This window comes from Bubalus bubalis, chromosome 4 (assembly GCF_019923935.1).
Source record: "Bubalus bubalis isolate 160015118507 breed Murrah chromosome 4, NDDB_SH_1, whole genome shotgun sequence".
NCBI lineage: Eukaryota > Metazoa > Chordata > Mammalia > Artiodactyla > Bovidae > Bubalus > Bubalus bubalis.
The window spans coordinates 4,457,421-4,480,257 of record NC_059160.1 but is presented as its reverse complement, the minus strand read 5'-3'; the positions used below and the strand labels follow the sequence as shown (position 1 = coordinate 4,480,257).

Below are 22,837 nucleotides of genomic sequence, written 5' to 3'. Positions count from 1 at the left end.
GCGGGTCGAACAGGGACCCAGTTGGTCCATGGAGGCCACTGGCAGGGCCTTGCCCTGGGTCAGCATCAGATGGGAAAGCTGCGACCTGTGACGCCCAGGTCCCAGTTGTTGAAGACTCGCCGTGGCCACAGCTTGACGTCTCGTCCCATTTAATCCTGGTGGGTGCTGCGTGCGGGCTTCCGGAGCACTCCCCACACGCCAGCACATGGCTGCCTCCCGCGCTGAGCTGTTGGTTATTCATTTTACAGCCCTCGAAACACGGAGCTGGGTTTATAACTCCAGCCTGCCCGTTATAGAGCCTGCGCTGAACCCATTTCTTACACGCCTCTCGGAGACAAAGCTGAAAGCCTTGTGAGGACTTCCCTGGCAGTCCAGGGCTTAAGATTCCGCGCTTCCACTGTAGGGGGCACAGGTTCGATTCCTGGTTAGAGAACTAAGATCCCGCAGGCCACCGGGTGGCAAAAAAACCCAAACAAACAAAGCCTCCTTAGTGGGACGAAAGAGACTCAGAGACTGCAAGGAAAATCAAATCCAGGATCCTATTTCCTTAAAAGCTATAAATTCCAAACAGGGTAGGGGAGCAGTAGCTGCCCTCCTCCCTAGAAAGCTGCCTGTTTCCCCAGATTCCTCCCATGTCCGGGGCAAGGGTCTCAGAGCGTGAGCCAACACACAACCCTCAAACTCCCCGTGTGTGACCTGAGACGCTGCCCCTGCGGAAGGGCCCCCACCATGAGTGCGGCCCCGTGAAGGGTTTTAACGGGCAGACCAGGCGGCGGCCACGTTCAGCATCACTCACATGAGTGGGGTGAAAACCTGCAGCGAGCCCGCGATTCGGTCCTGGAAAGACAAAGGCGCTGGAGAAAAACACTTGCTAAACCACAGACCTGATCATCGTAGCCAGCAGCTCTAATGAGGCATCGTGGGATTACCAAAGTTATTATCAGAGTCATCGCGGTGAAAAAAATTCCAAGTTAATTGAAATCAATGGTACCGTTCCGACAGCAGGTGTTTTAAGAGGCTCACGCATCAAAGTCGACTCCCTGGACTGCGAGGGAAGAGGCACCGCCATCGTCCACCTCCACCAGGAGTGATGAGCAGCAATGCGCCGAAGGGGGACCAGCAGCAGAGTGAAGGTTCCAGCCCCAAAGGCACAGGGTAGGGTGTGGCAGGCGTGTCCTGGGGCCACCAAGGCCGCCAACTCGTCCTGAGTCATTTCAGTCGTTTCCAACTCTCTGCAACCCCTTGGACTGTAGCCCCCCAGGCTCCTCTGTCCATGGGATTCTCCAGGCAAGACTACTGGAGTGGGTTGCCATGCCCTCCTCCAGGGGATCTTCCCAACCCAGAGATCAAACCCAGGTCTCCTGGCAAGAATACTGGAGTGGGTTGTCATTTCCTTCTCCAGGGGATCTTCCGGACCCAGAGATGGCGCCCACGTCTCTTACGCCTCCTGCATCAGCAGGTGGGTTCTTTACCACCAGCGCCACCGCAGCCAACACAACTCTCTTCCAATCAACCCCTTCACTCTGCTTGGTAGTTTAGATACACTTGCTCATCTATGATCTGGATTCATTTCAACAACCCGGCGAGGCAGTTTCAACCACTACACCCGCTTTATAGAGGATGCACAAGGACTTGCTGGAAGCTACTCTGCCGGAGGCAGGCGGCTGGGAGAGGAACGTGGGTGTCACCTCCAGCCCTCTGCTCTCCCGGCCACGCCGTGTTCTACTCCAGAGGCAGGGGGCCAACTAGAGGCGGGGCAGGGGCTGAAACAGAGGGCACCCTCTCGGGGCCCCCAGCCATCTGACCTTGGGGAGCTGCCCTTCTCTGACCTGTGCCGCAGGGAAGACCCACCCACCCAGCCTGAGCCAAGTCATGAGATGACCCCGACAAATCACATCGTGTGTATCAAAGAGGTGTCGGAACAGGCTCGCTGGAGAACACGGGTGCTGGACACAGCCGGGTGCTGGGTGTGCGATCAGACTCTTGCTTCTCGCAGACTCAGATGTCACCTTCTCAGGGCGACCCCGGGCACCTCATCACAGCACATCGCCGCTGGCTGAGCCCGCTGCGAAGGCTCTCCTGTGCAGAGAGCTCATGGGACAGGTCACGGGGGTTACACCTCTCTCCCCAACTGCCTGTGAAACTTGGCTCGAGCAGAGACCCAGTGAAACAGGTTTGGAAGGGTGAAGCCTCACACCATGAGATGTCGCTGTTACTAACAACATCACCCCCGCACCCCCACCAGGTAGGGGCTTGTGAAATGCTTGTGGAATTAAACCGAGCTGTTTCCAAGAGGTGCCCAGCACACAATGTCAAGGGTAACAAGCAAGCGTAGCGGTAGTATGCTCAGGAGCGTGCCCACGGAGCATGTTTCTCCGTGTTACACACACTGCTTGTGCACAGACTGCAGCCTACGAACACCCCGGAGCCCGTGCTGCCCTGGTCCACGTGCCCGGAGCGGGCAGAAGAGGGGTCACGGTCTACGAGCCCCACACCTGCGCTGCGAAGTTTCCCCCCAACAAGGAGGTGTTGCTTTTACACTAAAAACTTTGTGAAAAACAGAACTCTCCCTGAACTCCTAATGTTATAGAAATGATAGGAAGAATATTAACTGCTGCCTCCCTCAGTAAGATTCTACTTTAGCGGGAGAAAGGTAAATTATTTTTCTTCAACAAATCCTTCCTTTCATGTTTGTAATATAATCCTAGACAAATGATCAACTGATTTTATATACACTGCATATTTACCGGCGCAGGTCAATATGACCCCTGAACAACGCGGGTTTGAACCACACAGGTCCACTTGCACATGTACCTTTTTTAGTAGTAAATACTGCAATCCCACGTGATCCACGGCTGGTTGAACCCGAGGATACCGAGTCCCTGTCTTATGTGGAGGACTGACTATATGCACAGTGTCTGCATGAAGGGTCATCACCTCTGACCCCCCTGTTGTTCAAGGGTCAACTACACTATTCCTTATTATACAATTTATAAATAGTCTAAATAAGATCAGTAATAAAAGTGCAACCATGTGTTATGTACACTCATACACACTTTTCTTCCTTAAACCAACTGAGCAGAGTTGCCCCAAGTCACCTTCTAGAAGCTTCTAGAAACATCCCCCACTCATTTCTCAGCTGTAAGGAGCTCTAAGGAAGGCAGGAGGAGAAGAGTCAGCACACTGCCTCCTGCCCTCAAGCCTGTCATATGCTGGTCACCCAAGTCCAACAGCCTCCTCTCCACATCACACATGGGTGTCACTGTCCCTGCAAGAACCTCCCACACAGGTGACGGACACCAGGGAGCTCGTTCGGCCGGCCGGGCCACACAGGGAGTGAGTTCAGCCCTCCTTCACCCTCCTCCCGACTTCCCTCATGGCTCAGATGGTAAAGTATCTGCCCACAATGCAGGAGACCTGGGTTAAATCAGGAAGATCCCCTGGAGAAGTGATCGGCAACCCACTCCAGTATTCTTGTCTGGAGAATCCCATGGACCGAGGAGCCCAGGGGGCTATAGTCCATAGGGTCGCAAAGAGTCAGACACAACTCAGCGACTAACACACCTTCTCCCTCCCCCTCCTCCTAAGCTGCCCTAAAGCTCCAGGTCATCTCCCAGACCTGACACACAACCCAGGAGCTTTGCTCGGCATTCAGTGTCTTCCTGGCTCCAGCCCCAGCCTGCCCTCTCTGCTGTCTGCCTGTCTCTCTCTCTTCCATGCTTCAACTGCTGGAAACTCGCCAACACCTGCAGGTCTCCTTGGGCCATTAGCCCTCAGCTGGGACACCAGCTCCTCCCGAATATGACCCCAGGCTTCCTGGAAGCCCCTTCTCCCCCAGGAAGCTGTCTCTCATCTCCAGGGGCCTGCACGGCATGGTTTTCACAGAATTTTCTGGAATTCCCTTGACACACGGTCATCTATACATCACTCTCTTGTGAGGTTTCCGAGACCAGAGGAGCTGCTAGTCTTACCTCTGTGCTGCTCATTCCAAATGCAGGATTTTAAAAATCTGTTTACTGCACGCCTATAGAGGACAACTCCTAGGACTCCTCTGGGGCTGGTTGCTGGTCCCCGCCAACCCGCACACCCATCTTCTTAGTCATCTGCCCATTCCACCAACACGCATCCAGCACCACAAGGCACTGCTCTCGGAACCTGGGGGAGGGACAGAGAGCACAGCCCCCACCCCTCAGGGAGCTTCCGGTCTAGCAGGGACAGTGGACTTCCATGAAAAGATGAAGACGGTAATGGCCGGTGGTCTCCAGAGCGGAAGATGCTCGTGGTACCCGAGGCCCCTGCTGCAGAGCAGCCCAGGAGCAGCACTGTGGGGGGTGGCCCGCGGCAGGTGAGGGTCCCAGCGCGGAGGTCGAGCAGGGGCGCAGGGCCAGCCCCCCACAGAGCAGCAGGAAACCACCAGAAGGGCTTCCACAAGGAGCACTGTGATCTCGATCTGGTTTCAAGACGCTAACGCTAAAGGAAGATGAACCAGAGAGGCACAAGAAAATGTAGTGTGCTGTTCCCAAGAGCCTGGGGTGGAGACCACCCAAGTGCCCATCAGCTGATGAATGGGAACAGGACGAGATCTCCCGTACGATGGAAGGTCATTCAGACGTAAGAAGGAACCAAGTTCAACACGCTACAACTTGGGTGGAAACATTCTGCTCAGTGAAAGCAGCCCAACAGACAAAACCACACGATATGACTCCACTCACGCGCAAGTGCAGAACAGGCAACTCTACAGCGACAGAAAGCAGACCTGCAGACAGTGAATGAGTGGATGCCTGCAGCCTGGTGTGGCGATGGGAGGGGTGAGACCCAAAGGCTTTCTCACTGACAGGATGAAAATGTTCTAAACATTTTTTCTTGGTTTTCATTAGAGTATAGTTGATCTACAATGTTCTGTTAGCCTCTGCTGTACAGCAAAGTGAATCAGTTATGTTGCTTTTGTGGTTTACTTGTCACGAAGCCGTCTCCAACTCTTGTGACCCCCGTGGACTGCAGCCTGCCAGGCTCCTCTGTCCATGGGATTTCCCAGGCTAGAATACTGGAGTGGGTTGCCATTTCCTTCTCCAGGGGATCTTCCCAACACAGGGATGGAACGCGCGTCTCCTGCATTGGCAGGTGGATTCTTTACCAACTGAGCCACCTGGGAATCAGTTATATATATATATATATATCCACTTTTATTCAGATTCTTTTCCCACACAGGTCACCACAGAGCACTGAGTAGAGTTCCCTGTGCTACACAGTAGGTCCTAATTAGTTATCTGTTTTACACATACACTTCCCTCTCTGGTAACCATAAGTTTGTTTTCTGCATCTGTGCCTCTATTTCTGTTCTGTAAAGAAGTTCATTTGCACCAATTTTTTAGATTCCATATATAAGCAATATAATATATGATTCTTTCTACTGATTTTTCAGTGTGACGATCTCTAGGTCCATCTGCATTGCTGCAAGAGGCATTATTTTGTTCTTAGAGACATCACTTTACCAACAAAGGTCCATCTAGTCAAATCTATGGTTTTTCCAGCAGTCATGTATGGATGTGAGAGTTGGACCATGAAGAAGGTTGAGTGCCAAACAATCACTGCTTTTGAACTGTGGTGCTAGAGAAGACTCTTGAGAGTCCCTTGGACGGCGAGGAGATCAAACCAGTCAAACCTAAAGGAAATCAACCCTGAAAATTCACTGGAAGGATTGATGCTGAGGCTGAAGCTCCAATACTTTGGCCACCTGATGCAAAGAGCCACTGGAAAAGACCATGGTGCTGGGAAAGATTGAAGGCAGGAGGACAAAGTAGCAACAAAGGATGAGATGGCTGGATGGTACCACTGACTCAATGGACATGAGTTTGAGTAAGCTCCGGGTAATGGGGAAGGACAGGGGAGCCTGGTGTGCTGCGGTCCGTGCGGTCGCAGAGAGTCAGACACGACTTGGCTGCCAAACAACAACGGCTGGGTAATAGCCTGAAGTAATACTCTGGCCACCTGATACGAAGAGCTGGCTCACCGGAAAAGACCCTGATGCTGGGTAAGACTGAAGGCAAAAGGAGAAGGGGTGGCAGAGGGTGAGATGGTCAGATAGCAACACCAACTCAATGGACATGCATTTGAGCAAACTCTGGGAGATAGTCGAGGACAGAGGAGCCTGGTGTGCTGCAGTGCATGTGATCGAAAAGAATCTAACATAACTGAGAGACTGAACAACAACAATATTCTGAAAATATTCTAAAACTGATGGTGGTGATCGGCTGCAAATAACTGTGAAGGTATAAAAACTACTTAACTGTACACTTTAAATGAGTGAAGTACACAATATCTGAATTCTATTTCAATAAAGGTTTTTAAGTGGATGCAGTGAGAAGGCTACTGCAATCTTCCAGCTAAGAGATAATGGGGGAGGGACCAGAGGGGTGGACAGACGGAGGGGAAGACAGACTCCAGGAAAACGCGGCTTGGATAAAAGTGTGGGTCCTAGAGACTGGCTATGGAGGGGGTTGGGGGGGAGTAAGGGGTCACACCAAGCAGGGGGCACTTGGGGAAAGCCAGGACTGAGCCCCTGCTGCCTCAACCCTGTGCTCGTTTCCAGACTATGAAAGATGGAGAGAACATCAGTTTTCTCCTTCCCATGTAAAGGTGCTGTTTGAAGAATGACATCTTGAACTCTAGGTGAGGAAGACTGACATTTAGCCTCCTGGATTTGCGCAGCCTTGGGGTCAGAACCTGAAGAATGGAATATCCTTTAATGGAAGGGTTGAAAGCAACTGGGAAGCATTCAGAATAGACCCTCCCTGCAGTTCTGTTCGGTGAACGCTTCCACCGTGGGACCCCTCGGGTGTCCACCGGAGCTAGTGGATCACAGTGAAGGCGTGCTTCAGCACCTGAGCGAATGCCACATACATAATACCTTTCAAGAAGACATATTTTTATTGCTGCACTTGAGGACAGCCCCTCAGAATCCAGAGTTCATCAAATCGATGCATCAGGCAGCATGTAAGGCCCCAAGTCCACTGGGCAGTGGAGTGGGGGGAAGGGGAGTCTCTGCCAGACCAGCACGCCCTGCAGTTCATACCGGAGGTCTTCCACTCTAAGGTGAAGCTGAACTTGCGTGAAGATGCCTGCTTCACATGGCGTTTAAGTGTTGTGCTGAGAACTCCAAAGAGGAAGAAAAAAAAAAAAAAAAAAAAACCCTGTGGTATTTACGATGGGCCTGTTATTTACACAGCAGTGCTTGTTGCTTGACAATTTAGATAAAAATGTTACTGCCTCTCTGCATGTGCTGCAAATTCATGGCGTAAAACCACTGAAGCAACTAATGGAGTCTTCACACATCAAATCTTGTTAAAGACGAGGGGTCCTTCCTCCATGGGGTCATAGCCCAGTGGGGGGGGGGCACCCCCGGAACTCAGCCTGGCCACCGAGGGCTGCTGACCAACTACCCACAGCTCCCGCTTTTTTTAAAAAAGAAAAAACATGAACTCTGTTTTCAAATATCCTGGCTATCAAGGGCTACTGACCAACTCCTACAGCTTCCCCTTTTTTTTAAAAAAAAAAAAAAAAAGTGAACTCTGTTTTCAAACAGCAAGGTCCTACAGATGCTGGTTTCCCATTTATCCCCTAGTCCAGCAATGGTGGAAGAAACGCTGGACACTCACACACAATTTCTCTCTACTTCTGACCAATGAACAACCTATCTACTCCTAGGAGTCCTGGAAAAACATCTCCAAGCCCTCGTCCGTGTTTCCAGAAGTAACTGAAAAAAATTCCAGTGCCAAGGGCACAAATGGGAAATTGATGGCTAGGCACCAAAAGATATTACTCGCTGCTATTGTATTTCTAACAAATGTGGATAATGAGGTCATCCGTCCATTTTACTATCCAGTTCATCACCTTCATGGGTGCACTTTTGAAACTTAACCTTTATATGCCATCGTCCAAGCGGCAGCAGGACAGAAACACATCTCCGGAGGGGAAGATGGTGTGAGTTTTTCCCCCAAGCAAATCTCTCAAGCAACACTACCCTTACTTTTCTCTTGAGTTGAAAGCAAACTCTGAAACACTACTGGCTTTTTCAGCTCTGATCGTCCATTCCAGCTCCTTGGGTTAGCAGAGCCCATCACCCCTCTTCGAGAGACCCCCGGTGCAGCCCTTAATCACCTCCAAGGGCTCATTCCTCCGACCCTTTCCCCAGCCAAGCTGCCAATCTCCACCAAACTCTCCCAAGGAGACAGAGGTGAGTAAATGTTAAGTCTACCAACTCATTTCATAGGTGACCTCTGAAAGATTCCAGCGCGGAGCTCGGGAGAGCAGAGGCAGCTTTATTAGCATGCTGCACCACGGTCCCAGCTCCCTCCCTCCCTCTTTTATGAGCCCCTGCTATATAAAATGCCACAAAGGAGAAAGGAAAAACAGCACGCTCACAGTGACAAACACAAGTTCCGATGGCCAGGACAAACGCTGGCCGCTCCCCAGACGTTATTTTTAGTCATCTCAGAGAGAAATATTTTTAAAAGGTCAGGGAACAAAAGTTTTCCTTGTTCTCTTTCTTCCTTTTTTTAAACACACACTCACACACACAAAAAAGATGGAGGTACATTCCGTTCAGCAGCATCCTTCTCCGAGTCCAGATTTAAAGGCAAAGGCAGACCGGAGTAGGACGGCTCCTCCCCGCACCCCCCGCCCCCACCAGCGGCACCCGCAACCTTCAAACACGATTTTCAAATGTTTCTATCCCCAGCCTCATCTAAATTCAGGCATGACAGATAATAAATAGCTACTCATTTACTATCATCATAAAAATTTAAACAGCCTGGAAATAGTTGCTACAATACAGAAAGGAGCAAACCTAAGCTCCGAAAAGCCACTCCAAATAGTAAAACTATTGCCACGTATTGTACAAGCACACATAAAGAGACATTGTTTCGAGGACAGCTGCCGGCTTAGTGGAATTTTCTCTTTTAAATCTTCTACTCGGAGCAGAAGAGTCAACAACTTGCCGTTTTACCCAGTGGGAAAAAAAAAGGGAGCTTAGGAACCCTCAGCTATCACAAGGTACCAGATTTGGTGATGGATTTTTTTTTTAAGTATCTGATTTGATTTCACACAGTGATTAAACATCTTTGTGCTCAGCGCAGAAGGGTCTCCCAACCCCTCCCCCTCCAAAAATGGCATCAAAGCAATCAAAATGGTAATGCCGGGCCTGGGTCCCCTCCCCCCGCCCCGCGAACTCCCCGACTTCGCCGGAGCCGCGCGCCGGGCGCCCCCCCCGCTCCTCCGACGGGAATGGAAGCTTCCACTCCCGGGCGGGGGCGCGCGGCCGGGGGAGGGGGGCCGCGGCACCGCGGGAAAGGGGTTAACGCGTTTGTCCCCACCCGCGCGTCCAGCCCGACGCCCCCGACCAGGCGCCGACCCGCGGCCACAGCCGTCTTTCTTTCCGCAGCCCCCGGGCCCCTCCTCCTCTTCTGCACGCCCCCCTTCCACCACTTTGCAACTTTAAAAAGACTCGAAACGCACACCCGGCCTCCGAGTTCTCCCTCGCCGGGGTCGCCGCTAACCCCCGCCAGCCACGTCCACGTCTCTCCCCTACACCGACCATCCCTCCGGGAAGGCGGGGGGGCTTCGGATCCGGCCCGCCCCCCACCCGGAGTTGAAGGAGAGAGAAGGGGACCGGATCGGCGGGCGGGGGCGGGGGCGGGCGCGGTCCAAGTTTGAGGCTGACGCCGGCGGCCGGCATTCCGAAGGAAGCGCGATCGAAGGCCCGTGGGGCGGGGGCTCTGCGAGGCGGGGCGGGGGGAGCGGGCCCGCGGGGCGGACAGAGGGAGGAGAGGAGGGGGCCGCGGGGACGGAGCCGGCGCCCCCGCCCCCGCCAGCCTCGGAGCCCCGAGAGCGCCATTGGCTGCGCCGCTCAAAGTTCTCGGCTTGGGAAAGGGGCGGGGGTGCGAGTGTGGGGAGGGGGCGTGGGGGGAGGGGCGCGGAGGGGGAGGGGCGGGAGCAGGGAGGGAGAGGGGGCGGGGCGCGCGGCCGGCCGCACTCCGCCGGCGGCGGCGGCGGCGGCGGCTACGGCGGCGGCCTCTGTTCGCGGTGCTGAAACCCCTCCAGCGCTGAGCTCCGCGCAACTAAGTCACAATGGACAACTTTTCCTCACCAAGGGGGCCGAGAGGGGTGGGCGGCCGGGCCCCCCATCCCCATGGCGAGCAGCTCCTTGCGGGCCCCAGTGGACACCCGGTGCCCGGAGACCCAAAGTTGGGCAGAACCGAGGGGTCCCGGGGGCGCCTTTCTTTTGTTCCCCGGGAGCTGGCTGGCGTCAGGTTCCGAGAATAAAAGTGATGCCGGAGAAGTGGGAGGGGAGGGGGGAGCCCGGAGGAAGAACGATTTCTTTAAATTAAGATTTGCGCCGTAAACCCCCCCCCCAAAAAAAACCACTTCCAAGGAGTTTGGTGTCCAGGCCCGAATGACCACCCCCTCTCTCCGCACCCTGACGCCCGCGGGAGGCCGGGGACGGGGGCGGTTGGGGGGTGGGGGGACACCGAGCGGGAGAAATGTCCACATTCCAAAAACATGTCCACCAACTCAAAATGGACGCCGGGCTGCTCGCCGCCTTTTAAGGGCAGCTTCTCTCCTTTGGGCACGGCGGGAGCCGCGCTGCCCCCCGCCTCGGCCTCCAAGACCCTGGCCCCTTCTTCCCAGAAGCAGGGGGTGGGCGGGTAACTTTGAAGACCGCAGAGACTCCTTTGGGAGTCTGAGCGCGCGGCGCCGAGGCCAGCACTTTTTAGGGTGCTACCCAAGTGCCCGGCGACCCCTCCTAGTCCCCCCACCCCGCCACCCCGGACGGGGGGCCGGCTCCGGCTCGCTTACTTGTTTGTCGCTGAGCGCGGCGATCCGCGGCTGCCGCTCGTGCAGCTGTTTCTTGAGGTCGCCGTTCTGCGGAAACACGGAGGCGCGGGCTCAGGCCAGCCGCCCCGGGGTGGGGGGGTCCAGTGCGCCCGGGGCTCCGCGGGGCCGCCGCCCCCTCCCCGCCCGAGTTCCCCGGGCCGCGTCCCGCACGCGAGGCGGCCGGGCAGTGCCGCGCGGGGCCGCTTACCTGTGGCTGCCGCCTCATCGGGGCAGCTCGCGGGGCGGGGCGGGGGCCGCGGCCACCCGGCGGCGCGCCCCGAGCCGTGCAAGTTTGCAGGCCGGGGTGCGTGTGCGAGGGAGTGTGAGTGTGTGCCGGGGGGAGGGGGGAGGAACAAAGAGCCAAGTAAACACGGCGAGTCCGTGTCGAGCAAAGCTCATAAATATTCAAGTCGCGTCCTAATCTCCCCAACACATACACACACACGCGCGCGCGCGCGCACGCCGCAACACCGCCCGGGCTCCGGCCGCCGAGCCTCTGCTCGCCCAAGCAACTATCGCCCAAACTACTTTTGCAAACTGTACAGGATTGCACCCGGGGGGTGGGGGCGGAGGGAGTGGGCGTACACACTCACACTCACACACACACACAACCGGGCAAGCGCACGCAGGGGGCCCTCTCCCGGGACCCTCGTCCTGCAGATCCTGCCCGAGAAAGAGAAGACACTGGGTTCGGGTCCCAAGCGCCCCCGATCCCTCAAACTGTGCTGGACTGCACGAAACGGAGTGCGGCGGCGCAGAGGGGAAGCCCAAAGTGGAGTCCGTTCATGTACACACTCCCCCGATCCCTGGGGCAGCAGGCTTAAAGGAGGGGGCCTCTCCAGCTCTGCGCGCCCTGCGACGAAGAAGAGGACGCCGGGCTCCGGACCCCGAACCCCGGGCCCCCGAGGCCAGCAGCCCCCGACCGCCTACCTGGTGGCGCGCAAGTTCCACGGCGAGCGCCTCGGGCCGGCTCTGCAGCTCCATCTCGGCAACTTGGGCAGCACTTTGCGCTCACTTTGGCCCCGGCTCCCGGGGAGTTGCGCGGCTCCGCGGGGGTCGGGGCGGACGCGAGCGGATCGGGTCTCCTCGGATGGTGCGGGGGGGCGCCGGGGGTGGACACGAGCCCCCTCCCCCACGAAAAGGGAGGGAGGGGGGTCTGGAGACTGGGGGGAGAAAGGCGGCAGCGCACCCCCTCAACTCCTCAGGCAGCCCGGCAAGTTGCGCCGAGTTCCCGGGCTGCGGGCGCGGCCCGGCGCATGGCCCCCCCGACCCCCGGCCCCGGCGCCGGGAACCCCCGCTCAGCCCCCGCGCGAGCTGCCAGGAGGCAGGGACTATATTTCCTCCGGCGCGCGCCTGGATCTCGCTGGGGCCTCGGCAAAGTTGTGCCTCGGCACGATGCTAATTCGGGCAGTGCCCGGATGCAGCGGGCCGGGGCGGCGGGGGGCGGGGCCCGAACGCGAGCCCGCCCCTGCACGGCTCCGCCCCCGGGCCTCGCCCCGCCCCCAGCCGCCCCTACCCCGCCCCGCCCGCGCTTGCGCACTGCCGCCCCGCCGCGACCCGGCGCCGGGATCGCCGAACAAAAGTGGCTCCTGGCGGCTCCCCTGGCAGCTCCTCTTCTTCTCCGCCTCCACCTCCAGCCAAACCGGCGGGAAACGGGATGCCCACCACGTCAGCCCGGGGTCCGGGACACTTTCCGATGGGACGGGAGATGGCCCACTTTCCCATTCCTGGTCTCCTCTGGCTCTCGCCTCATCCCTCTTTGCCCGTCTTTTCCTACTTCATTTAAGTTGTCTTCCATCCACTCCTGCCCCCTGTACATTAAACGCGGCCACTCAGGAGATTAACTTAGTCATGTCTCCGGATTCCTCCACCGCCTGATAGCCACCGTGTTGTTTAAACAGTCTGAAAATTGATCTCTTGACTGTGCCTTTAATTTTTTTTTACACTTACAATTAAACTCTCAACAGATGTCACTGGAATTTTTTAAGACTGGTGTTAAAATTCGTAGACGTGCCCGGTCAATGTGACATGAAACAATTATAACCACAGCTGCGGAGATCACCCCGCAGCCAGGAGGTTGACGTCTCTGAGTGGACATAGCATCGTGGAGTTACCATCTTCATCAATTAACGTTGGAAAGCTTTGTGCCGTGTTGGTAGCATCCTACTATGTTTGAGAGAAGCTGGGGAGAAATGGTGCAACCATATTACTCAAACTAAACTGTTAAACGTTTACACTGATAAATTACTGTAGGTTCGGATTTCTCTGCAGCACACAAAATACCCCAGCGAACGCAGGCAGCAAATGTCCCTTTCAGCATATGCCAACATGCCGCTCCCTTGCTTCTACTGTCAGCAGAAGTTGTTGGAATTTTTTTTCAAGTCAGAACCCTAAGGTCCTTCTGGCCTCCTATTCAGGGCATTTGGCGGTGACTTCTATGTTTGTTGGGCCTTGAAAGAGTGGGGGCTTCTTCTCCCCGACCCCAGCACTAGCCTTTAGGAGACCCTTAAGTGAGGAATCGCTGTGATTACTTTGTGAGCTTTGCTGAAGACTCACAAAACTATGGCCTGTCCTAAGTACCATCATGGGTTTGGTCGAGCAGGGCTCACCAAATGCAATCCAAAAAGGCTGGCTCTGGCTCCTTCCATTCCAGATTCAGCCCAGCTTGGATTGGGGTCCCCTCTACCTAGCGCTTTACCTGGGCAGCCAGGTAAAGTGGACTGCCTAGGCACCTGTGTTCCCAGAGCCAGAGTGACAGGGTTCCTACTGTAATCTGTAAATGTCACTGGTTTTTAGTAAAATTTCATAATAAGTTCATTGGGCGTGTATGTAATTGAATCAACAGAGAGGATGTTCAAGTTGTCCATAACCTGCACAGACTCAGGGAGATGCTGGTCCTGTTTACAAGTTCACATTATTTAATCCAAGTTACCATGATGATCCTGTACATGCCCCTCTGTCGTTTTCAGAGTTACCCAGGTCCTGAGCCAGCAACAAATACCAGGGGCTGGGTGCTCTCTGAGAGAGAGGGAATTGGTTACGTGGAGGGAGAGAAATTTAGCAGGAATCATTGGCCGCTGCTGCAGATGCACTTTACCCTGAAACTGACCAGCACGCGAGCCCACCCTCCCTGGGCCCATGTTACGCTCTCTATTGGAATGCCCTTTCTCTCAAAACCCTTTTAAATTCCTCTTGGTCCTCCAAGATTGACATTAAACGCTTCCTTTTCTGTGAAATTCTAACTTCTACACATCAGTTCTTTACTCCTCCCTCTAGAAACTCACCATGAAGAACTTATATACAAGGGGGACTTCTGCCCCATAATCGAGGTCATGGCTTCCCTGCTGTGGCCTGAGCTGAACCTGAGCCTGGCTTGTGGGCAGAACACAGTACAATAAGCCCCTACTTAAGAACCTTCATGGTGTGAACTTTCAAAGAGGTGAACATGCGTTCCATCAACATCAGGAATGAGCAAAATTGCAGCTTGCCCTCTGTCTCCTTTCCCAGGTGGCTCAGTGGTAAAGAATCCACCTGCTAATGTAAGAGACACAAGAGACTTGGGTTTGATCCCTGGGTCAGGAAGATTCCCTGGAGAAGGAAATGGCAACCCATTCCAGTGTTCTTGCCTGGGAAATCCCATGGACAGAAGAGCCTGGCAGGCAACAGTCCATGGGCTCTCAAAGACTTGGACACAACACAAGCCTCTGTCTCCTATTGCTGAAGATCCTTCAGCTCCACCATCTTACTCTTCTTGACTGTTCGATGCTAGCCCCTGTGTGCCAGCTGTTGTACTGTACTACTGAACTTTTCAAGGTACTGTACTGAAAGATTAAAAATGCTGTCTTTATTTTTCTGTTTGTTTTTTATGTATTATTTGTTTGATAAGTATTATCAACCTGTTACAGTACAGTACTATGTAGCCGATTGTGTTAGTTGGGTACCTGGGCTAACTTTGTTCGACTTACTAACAAATTGGACTTACAGACATGCTCTTGGAACATAACTCATTCATGTGTACGGGACTGACTGTATATGGATATTGAAGGGAGGAAGAGAGAGTAGGGGCTAGAGCCAAATAGATGCTTCCCTGATGAATAAGTGAGTGAGGGGATGAGTGAATGAATTAATGCTAAAAGGGAGATGTGCTTAGTTGTTCAGTTGTGTCTGACTCTTGCGACCCCATGGACTATAGCCTACCAGGCTCCTCCATCCATGGGATTCTCCAGGCAAGAATACTGGAGTGGGTTGCCATTTCCTTCTCCAAAAGGGAGATACATTTCATTTTTGGAAACATGGGCTATTAACCATGACCACAGACGTGAGCCATGTTTGCAGTTCAACCCGGCATCCAGATGTCTCTTCACTTGCATTGTGGTCAAGTGTACTGGGCGCCTGAACAGGAGCTTGGATATCTGGGTTTGAGGCTTGGGTCTACTCCTTAAGAGCCTCCAAGCTTGGGCAACTTTCTCAACGTCTCCTAGCCTTCGTAACCACAGCTTACCCCCAGACCCACTCAGTTTCTCCTGGCCCTGGATGTTGGCTGCTTGCTCACTGAAGAGCCCCAATCACAGCCCCCACCCCTTAACTGGCCTTAAAGTGAGAAAACAGAAAGAGAAATTAAGGCAACAATCCCATTCACCTTTGCAACAAAAAGAATAAAATACTTAGGAATGTATCTACTGAAAGAAACAAAAGACCTATATATAGAAAACACTGATGAAAGAAATCAAAGGGAACACAAATAGATGGAGAAATATACCATGTTCATGGATTGTAAGAATCAATATAGTGAAAATGAGTATACAACTCAAAGCAATCTATAGATTCAATGCAATCCCTATCAAGCTACCAATGGTATTTTTCACAAAACTAGAACAAATAATTTCATAATTTGTATGGAAATACAAAAAGTCTTGAATAGCCAAAGCAATCTTGAGAAAGAAGAATGGGCCTGGAGGAATCAACCTGCCTGACTTCAGCTCTACTACAAAGCTACAGTCATCAAGACAGTATGGTACTGGCACAAAGACAGAAATATAGATCAATGAAACAAAATAGAAAGCCCAGAGATAAATCCACGCACCTATGGACACCTTATCATTGACAAAGGAGGCAAGAATATACAATGGAGAAAAGACAATCTCTTTAACAAGTGGTGCTGGGAAAACTGGTCAACCTCTTGTAAAAGAATGAAACTAGAACACTTTCTAACACCATACACAAAAATAAACTGAAAATGGATTAAAGTTCTAAACGTAAGACCAGAAACTAAAAATCTCCTAGAGGAAAACATAGGCAAAACACTCTCTGACATAAATCACAGCAGGATCCTCTATGACCCACCTCCCAGAGTAATGGAAATAAAAGCAAAAAAATAAACAATTGGGACCTAATTAAACTTAAAAGCTTTTGCACAATGAAGGAAACTATAAGCAAGGTGAAAAGACAGCCTTCAGAATGGCAGAAAATAATAGCAAACGAGGCAACTGACAAATAATTAATCTCAAAAATATACAAGCAACTCCTGCAGCTCAATTCCAGAAAAATAAACAACCCAATCAAAAAATGGGTCAAAGAACTAAACAGACATTTCTCCAAAGAAGACATACAGATGGCTAACAAACACATGAAAAGCTGCTCAACATTACTCATTATCAGAGAAGTGCAAATCAAAACCACAATGAAGGTACCATCTTATGCCAGTCAGAATGGCTGCTATCCAAAAATCTACAAACAATAAATGCTGGAGAGGGTGTGGAGAAAAGGGAACCCTCTTACACTGTTGGTGGTAATGCACACTAGTACAGTCACTATGGAGAACGGTGTGGAGATTCCTTAAAAAACTGGAAATAGAACTGCCATATGACCCAGCAATCCCACTGCTGGGCATACACACCCAGGAAACCAGAACTGAAAGAGACACGTGTACCCCAATGTTCATCGCAGCACTATTTATAATAGCCAGGACATGGAAGCAACCTAGATGTCCATCAGCAGACGAATGGAGAAGAAAGCTGTGGTACATATACACAATGGAATATTACCCAGCCATTAAAAAGAATACATTTGAATCCATTCTAATGAGGTGGATGAAACTGGAGCCTATTATACAGAGTGAAGTAAACCAGAAAGAAAAACACCAATACAGTATACTAACGCATATATGTGGAATTTAGAAAGATGGTAATGATAACCCTATATGTGAGACAGCAAAAGAGACACAGATGTATAGAACAGACTTTTGGACTCTGTGGGAGAAGGCAAGGGTGGGAAGATCTGAGAGAATAGCACTGAAACATGTATATTATCATATATGAAACAGATAGCCAGTCCAGGTTCGATGCATGAGACAGGGTGCTCAGGGCTGGTGCTGAGCACCCCAGAGGGATGGGATGGGAGGGAGGTGGGAGGGGAGTTCAGGATGGGGGATACATGTACACCCGTGGCTGATTCATATCAATATATGGCAAAAACCACTACAATATTGTAAAGTAATTAGCCTCCAAATAAAATAAATAAATTTTAAAAAACAAACAAACAAAAAAAATAAAGTGAGGGCTGGCCTTCAGCACAGCCTCCTCTGTCCCATGCTGAACACAGGACAAGCTGCAGTGTTTCCATCACCATGTGGTCCAACCCTGGGAACCCCAGGTAACCCGCAGCTCCTGCCTCTTCTGGCTTTTTTTTTTTTTTCAGTTTGAAACAATTTATTAAAACATGAAAACATTTCCAGGAAAAGATCCAATTTGGAAAATGAAAAATGCAATCCATGGTAAGGAAAATACAAGTCATACACTCAACAGAGGAAAACAGAAAAGTCAACCACGCTTTGTAGAAATCAAGACAACACCATAGGCTTATAAAAGCTTCCTAAACATTTCCTGTATTATCATGTGTAGAACACTGTAATTAAAGTAAGGTAGTTTTTATTAGTTGTATAATCTAAAAGTATGAGTAAATTTTGGACTTTATCTCCAAAAGGGCCTCACAGTTGTCACTGGGATACACATTTCTTGAGACACTGGGCAGAGTTCCCATTTATGGGAAATACATTCTTTTTTTTCCCACACAATGAAAACGAGAAAAATTATATCAAAGGGAAATCTTTTTCTCTAATCTCTTTCAATACCTCAGAAAGGCAGTTCTTGGGAAATGTAAATTTTCAACTCAGACTTGAAAAGTCTTATTGCTTGGCATCAGATTTTTCGAAAAGTGAAGAGCTATTTGAACCACCATACTATTCTCAAATCCTGTTTCAAACTTTTTCACGTAGTGCTACCTTTATTTTGTGAAGGTAGACGTCAATCTAATGACAATCTAGACTGAACCCTGCAATACACAAGCAAGTCACAGCACACTTCAAGCCAAAAGAAATGATCCATCTTCTGTTTTTGTCAAAATCATATGAAAATATCTATAAACAATTAACTAGGATTTATATGTGCCCAGTGAAGGACCCGCAGAATGTTGTCTTATGGCATTCTGTGCAAAGTCTTGGTTCCTTCTTTGCTTTCAGCTTCCTCTTCTGATTTTTTTCTTGGAGGGGAGGGTCCACACTGCATAGCTTGTGGGATCTTAGATCCCCTACCAAGCATCGAAACTGGACCCCATGTAGTGGAAACCCAGCGTTCTAACCACTGGACCACCAGGGAGGTTCCAAAATCTCCCCTTCTCATGAGAGTATCAATCATGTTGGATCAGAGCCTTCCCTAATGACATCCTTTAAAACTGTTCATTTCTGTAAAGACTCCATTTCCAAATAAGGTCACATTTTGAGGTCCTGGAGGTTAAGACTGCAACACAGGAATGGCAGCATGTCTGGAGCTCTGCTCTCTGAGACGGCCAGCTGTGTGCTGGCTTGTGGACACTGTTCATTCATTCACAGCGATTTATTAGGCCCCTGTGTCTGGTGCACTCAGTTAACCTCACCTTAGTTCTTAGTCTTCATGCCTGAATTTGTGTCTGACCCCGTGGATTGTGCCCAGGAAGTGCAAACGTGCTTTTGTTTGGGCCTTTTGCTAATTTCAGTTGGATTCTACTTCCTGACCTCCAACTCCCCTTCTCCCACTTCCTTCTATTCTGAAGCAATGCATTTCACATGATTTATAACAATAATTTCCCCAGTACCTCAGTGTTAAAGGATTCGCCTACAATGCAGGAGCCACAGGAGACATGGGTTCAATCCCTGGGTTGGGAAGATCCCCTGGAGAAGGGAATGGCAGCCCACTCCAGTATCCTAGCCTGGAGAATCCCACAGACAGAGAAGCCTGGTGGGCTATAGTCCATAGGGTCGCAAAGAGTTGGACACGACTGAAGCAACTGAGCACTGATAACAATAAAGCTGAGCGCCAAAGAATTGATGCCTTTGATCTGTGCTGTTGGAGAAGACTCTTGAGAATCTCTTGGACTGGAAGGACATCAAGCCAGTCAATCCTAAAGGAAATCAGTCCTGAATATTCATTGGAAGGACTGAGGCTGAAACTGAAGCTCCAATACTTTGGCCACCTGATGCAAAGAACTGACTCATTGAAAAAGACCCTGATGCTGAGAAAGACTAAAGACTGAAGGAGGAGAAGGGGACGATAGAGGATGAGATGGTTGGATGTCTTCACCGACTCAATGGACATGAGTTTGGCAAGCTCCAGGAGCTGATGATGGACAGGGAGGCCTGGTGTGCTGCAGTCCATGGGGTCGCAAAGAGTCAGACGTGACCGAGCAACTGAACTGAACTGACTGAATATTCTCATCAGAGCCCCCTAGGCACTGAGGCCAGGATGACACCTTGAAAGCTCTGACTTGCACAAAGTCTCTAGGGATCCTTGAGTGATTATCCTCTGACCTATAAGGGTCCTTCCTGCAACAACTCTCAAAGGAAACCCTCACTCAAGGTCAGGGGAGCTGGCCGGGAGCTCTGTCCTCCTGGGTTCCCCTCTCAGATATCAGCCAGACATTGACTGACTACAGTTTCACGTTTTTGTTTCAAATATGGTTATTCTAAGAAGTCTCAAAGCTTTTGCCTGCAGAAATTTTGCTGATCCACATCACATTTCTAAACTACACACTTATTGATAAGTTGGCTGAAGAGGAAGGATGGGCTTCGCTGGTGGCTCAAAGGGTTAAGAATCCACCTGCAATGCAGGAGACGCAGGTTCAATCCCTGGGTTGGGAAGATCCCTTGGAGGAGGAAATGGCAACTCGCTCCAGTACTCTTGCCTGGGAAATCCCAAGGACAGAGGAGCCTGGTGGGCTACAGCCTATGGGGTCGCAAAGAGTCAGACACAACTGATTGAATTTTACTTTCACTTTCATTTATTTGGCTATGCTGAGTCTTGGTTCCAGCATCCGGGATCTAGTTTCCTGAAAGTGAAAAGTGAAAGTCGCTCAGTCGTGTCTGACTCTTTGCGACCCCATGGACTATACAGTCCATGGAATTCTCCAGGCCAGAATCCTGAAATGGGTAACCTTTCCCTTCTCCAGGGGTTCTTCCCAACCCAGGGATCGAACCAGGTCTCCTGCATTGCAGGCAGATTCTTTGCCAGCTGAGCTTTCCCACAAGGAAAGCCCCTGACCAGGGATCAAACATTGGGAGCATGGAGTCTTAGCCACTGGACCACCAGGGAAGTCCCTCACCTTGTCTCCTTTATTAAAAGCATATTTTTCATTTACTTTTTTCTTTTGTGGTGAGGACACGTGACACAAGATCTACCCTGTTGGCAGAACTTTGTTTTCAGTGCAGCATTGCTAACTACAGGTCCTAGGTTCCACCACAGAGCTCATGTTGGTTCCTCTGTCTCAGCCCCAGCGAACACCTCTGTTTCACTAAAAGGAGTGTCCATTGGGCTGTGGTAGAGTATTGGAACCAGGAATGTGGTGGCTGGGTGACAGAGGAGACTAGAATTAGTGCTTGCAGAGGGCTTTCAAGTGCCTGCCCTGACTTGGTGTGTTAGGTACATTATTTGATTGTCTCTTCATAGTAGCCCAGGGAAATCGGGACATGATGCCCCATTTACAGATGGGAAAACTGAGGTGCAATGATGTGAAGTCACCCAGTCACCTCTCTTGTGTGTTGGGAGCCCTGTATTTGAACCCTGTCTGCTGGATCCCAAGATGCCAGCTCTCAGTAATTCAAGATAAGGAAGCCCCGAAGGAAGACTTTCAGGAGCCCCAACGGGAGGAGCAGGCGCTGAGCAGCGGGAACCTACAAGCCTGTGGTGATCTGGGAGGTGTGGTCCCCGTCTCATGTCCCCAGTGGAGCATCTCTGTACCACCTCCCAGCACGAAGTTCTCTGGGAAGGACAGAGTGGAGAGGTGATAACTGGCCATCTAAGAAACCAGTTTCAAGGCCTGGAAGGTGCCCACAGTCTCCTGGTTTCACCTCTGGGAGTTTGGGGGGCTTCCCTATTGGCTCAGATGGTAAAGAATCCGCCTGCAATGCAGGAGAACTGAGTTTGATCTCTGGGTTGGGAAGATCCCCTGGGGGAAGAAATGGCAACTCACTCCAGTACTCTTGCCTGGAGAATCCCATGGACAGAGGAGCCTGGCGAGCTACAGTCCATGGGGTTGCAAAAAGTTGGACATGACTGAGTGACTTTCACGTCACACTTCACTTGGTAAAAATGGTTGAGGTGGCATCAAATGAGAAAGTGGCCGGGGAAGGACAGAGACCCCACCCCCGGGTGGGTCCCAGAAGGCCCAGAGCCTCACTGTGGGTGCCCTAAAGGCAAATTCCACTCCCAGCGCAAGTCGAGTCTCAGCCCCACCTGAGAGTGCTTCTGTCTCAGAGCTTCTATCATCGGCGTCCGTCCTAATTAGTACTCTGACGCCCACACCTTCAGAGGCTCTAAGTCAGCTGTGTGGTTCCTGTTGGAGACCGCGTTGGTGTGCTGCTCCTGCGTGAAGGATGCCGTTTATAAAGAGGAAGGGAACACACAGCGTGAGGGGTGGGCAGGAAGGGGGACAAGCCCCTGGTCTCTCTCACCTTTGCACCTGGGAGACCCAACAAACCCAAGAGCGGAATTGGTTCTCTGGTTTCCTCTCTCATTTGGTGACAGCTTCTGAAAATTATTTGTTAACGGTTGCGTGCAGTCTTTCTCCAGTTGCAAAGAGCCGGGCGCACTCTCTAGCTGCAACGCAAGCATTTCCATCGCAGTGGCTTCTCTTGTTGCGGAGCGCAGGCTCGGGAGCCAGGGCTCAGTGCCTGTGGCTTAGGTGCCCCATGTGCCCTGCACTGGCAGGTGGATTCTTAACCGCTGGACCACCGGGGAAGTCCCTGGTGATGGGTTTACTTCCAGACTTCCAGCAGTGATTCTGAGCCTGGAACCTTTCTGCAGAGCAAGAGTGGAAGTTATTTTTCACTTGTCTGACCCCGAGTCTGGTTGCTCTCTCTGTGCACAAGCCGAAGTGCACCCAGGGGAGTGAGGGGTGATTACTGGGGAACAGAGTGAGAAAGGGCTGGGCCCTGCTCCACGTGACAGAGGTCGTGTGGGAGGAATGACACCACCAGCCCGCCACCCCACAGGAGACCCTGGGGTGGGGGTGGGGAGATTGCTATCACCTCCACTATACATGGGGAAGTGCAGTTCAGTTCAGTTCAGTTGCTCAGTCATGTCCAACTCTTGCGACCCCATGGACTACAGCACCAGGCCTCCCTGTCCATCATCAACTCCTGGAGTTTACCCAAACTCATGTCCATTGAATCGGTGATGCCATCCAACCATCTTGTCCTCTGTCGTCCTCTTCTTCTCCCGTCTTCAGTCTTTCCCAGCATCAGGGTCTTTTCAGATGAGCCAGTTCTTCGCATGAGGTAGCCAAAGTATTGGAGTTTCAGCTTCAGCATCAATCCTTCCAATGAATATTCAGGACTGATCTCCTTTAGGATGGACTGGTTGGATCTCCTTGCAGTTCAAGGGACTCGCAAGAGGCTTCTCCAACACCACAGTTCAAAAGCATGGGGAATACATGGTGG

The 22,837-nt window shown here is 51.7% G+C and overlaps 1 protein-coding gene across 3 annotated transcripts in view; it reads right to left on the bottom strand.

The window, feature by feature from the left end:
* Positions 1–12,297, bottom strand: part of PHF21B (PHD finger protein 21B) — an 85,998-nt gene extending 73,701 nt beyond the window's left edge. The window contains exons 1-2 of one of the 3 annotated variants that reach the window (XM_025282702.3): positions 11,803–12,297; positions 10,855–10,920 (exon numbers count right to left, since the gene is read on the bottom strand). In XM_025282702.3, the coding sequence (XP_025138487.3) occupies positions 10,855–10,920; positions 11,803–11,856 (120 nt within the window). In that variant the 5' untranslated portion in view covers positions 11,857–12,297. Of the gene's footprint in view, positions 1–10,854; positions 10,921–11,080; positions 11,372–11,802 lie in introns of those variants that run through there. The other 2 variants (XM_044940775.2, XM_044940777.2) reach the window with 2 other exon arrangements.
* Between the last annotated feature and the right edge of the window lie 10,540 nt (positions 12,298–22,837).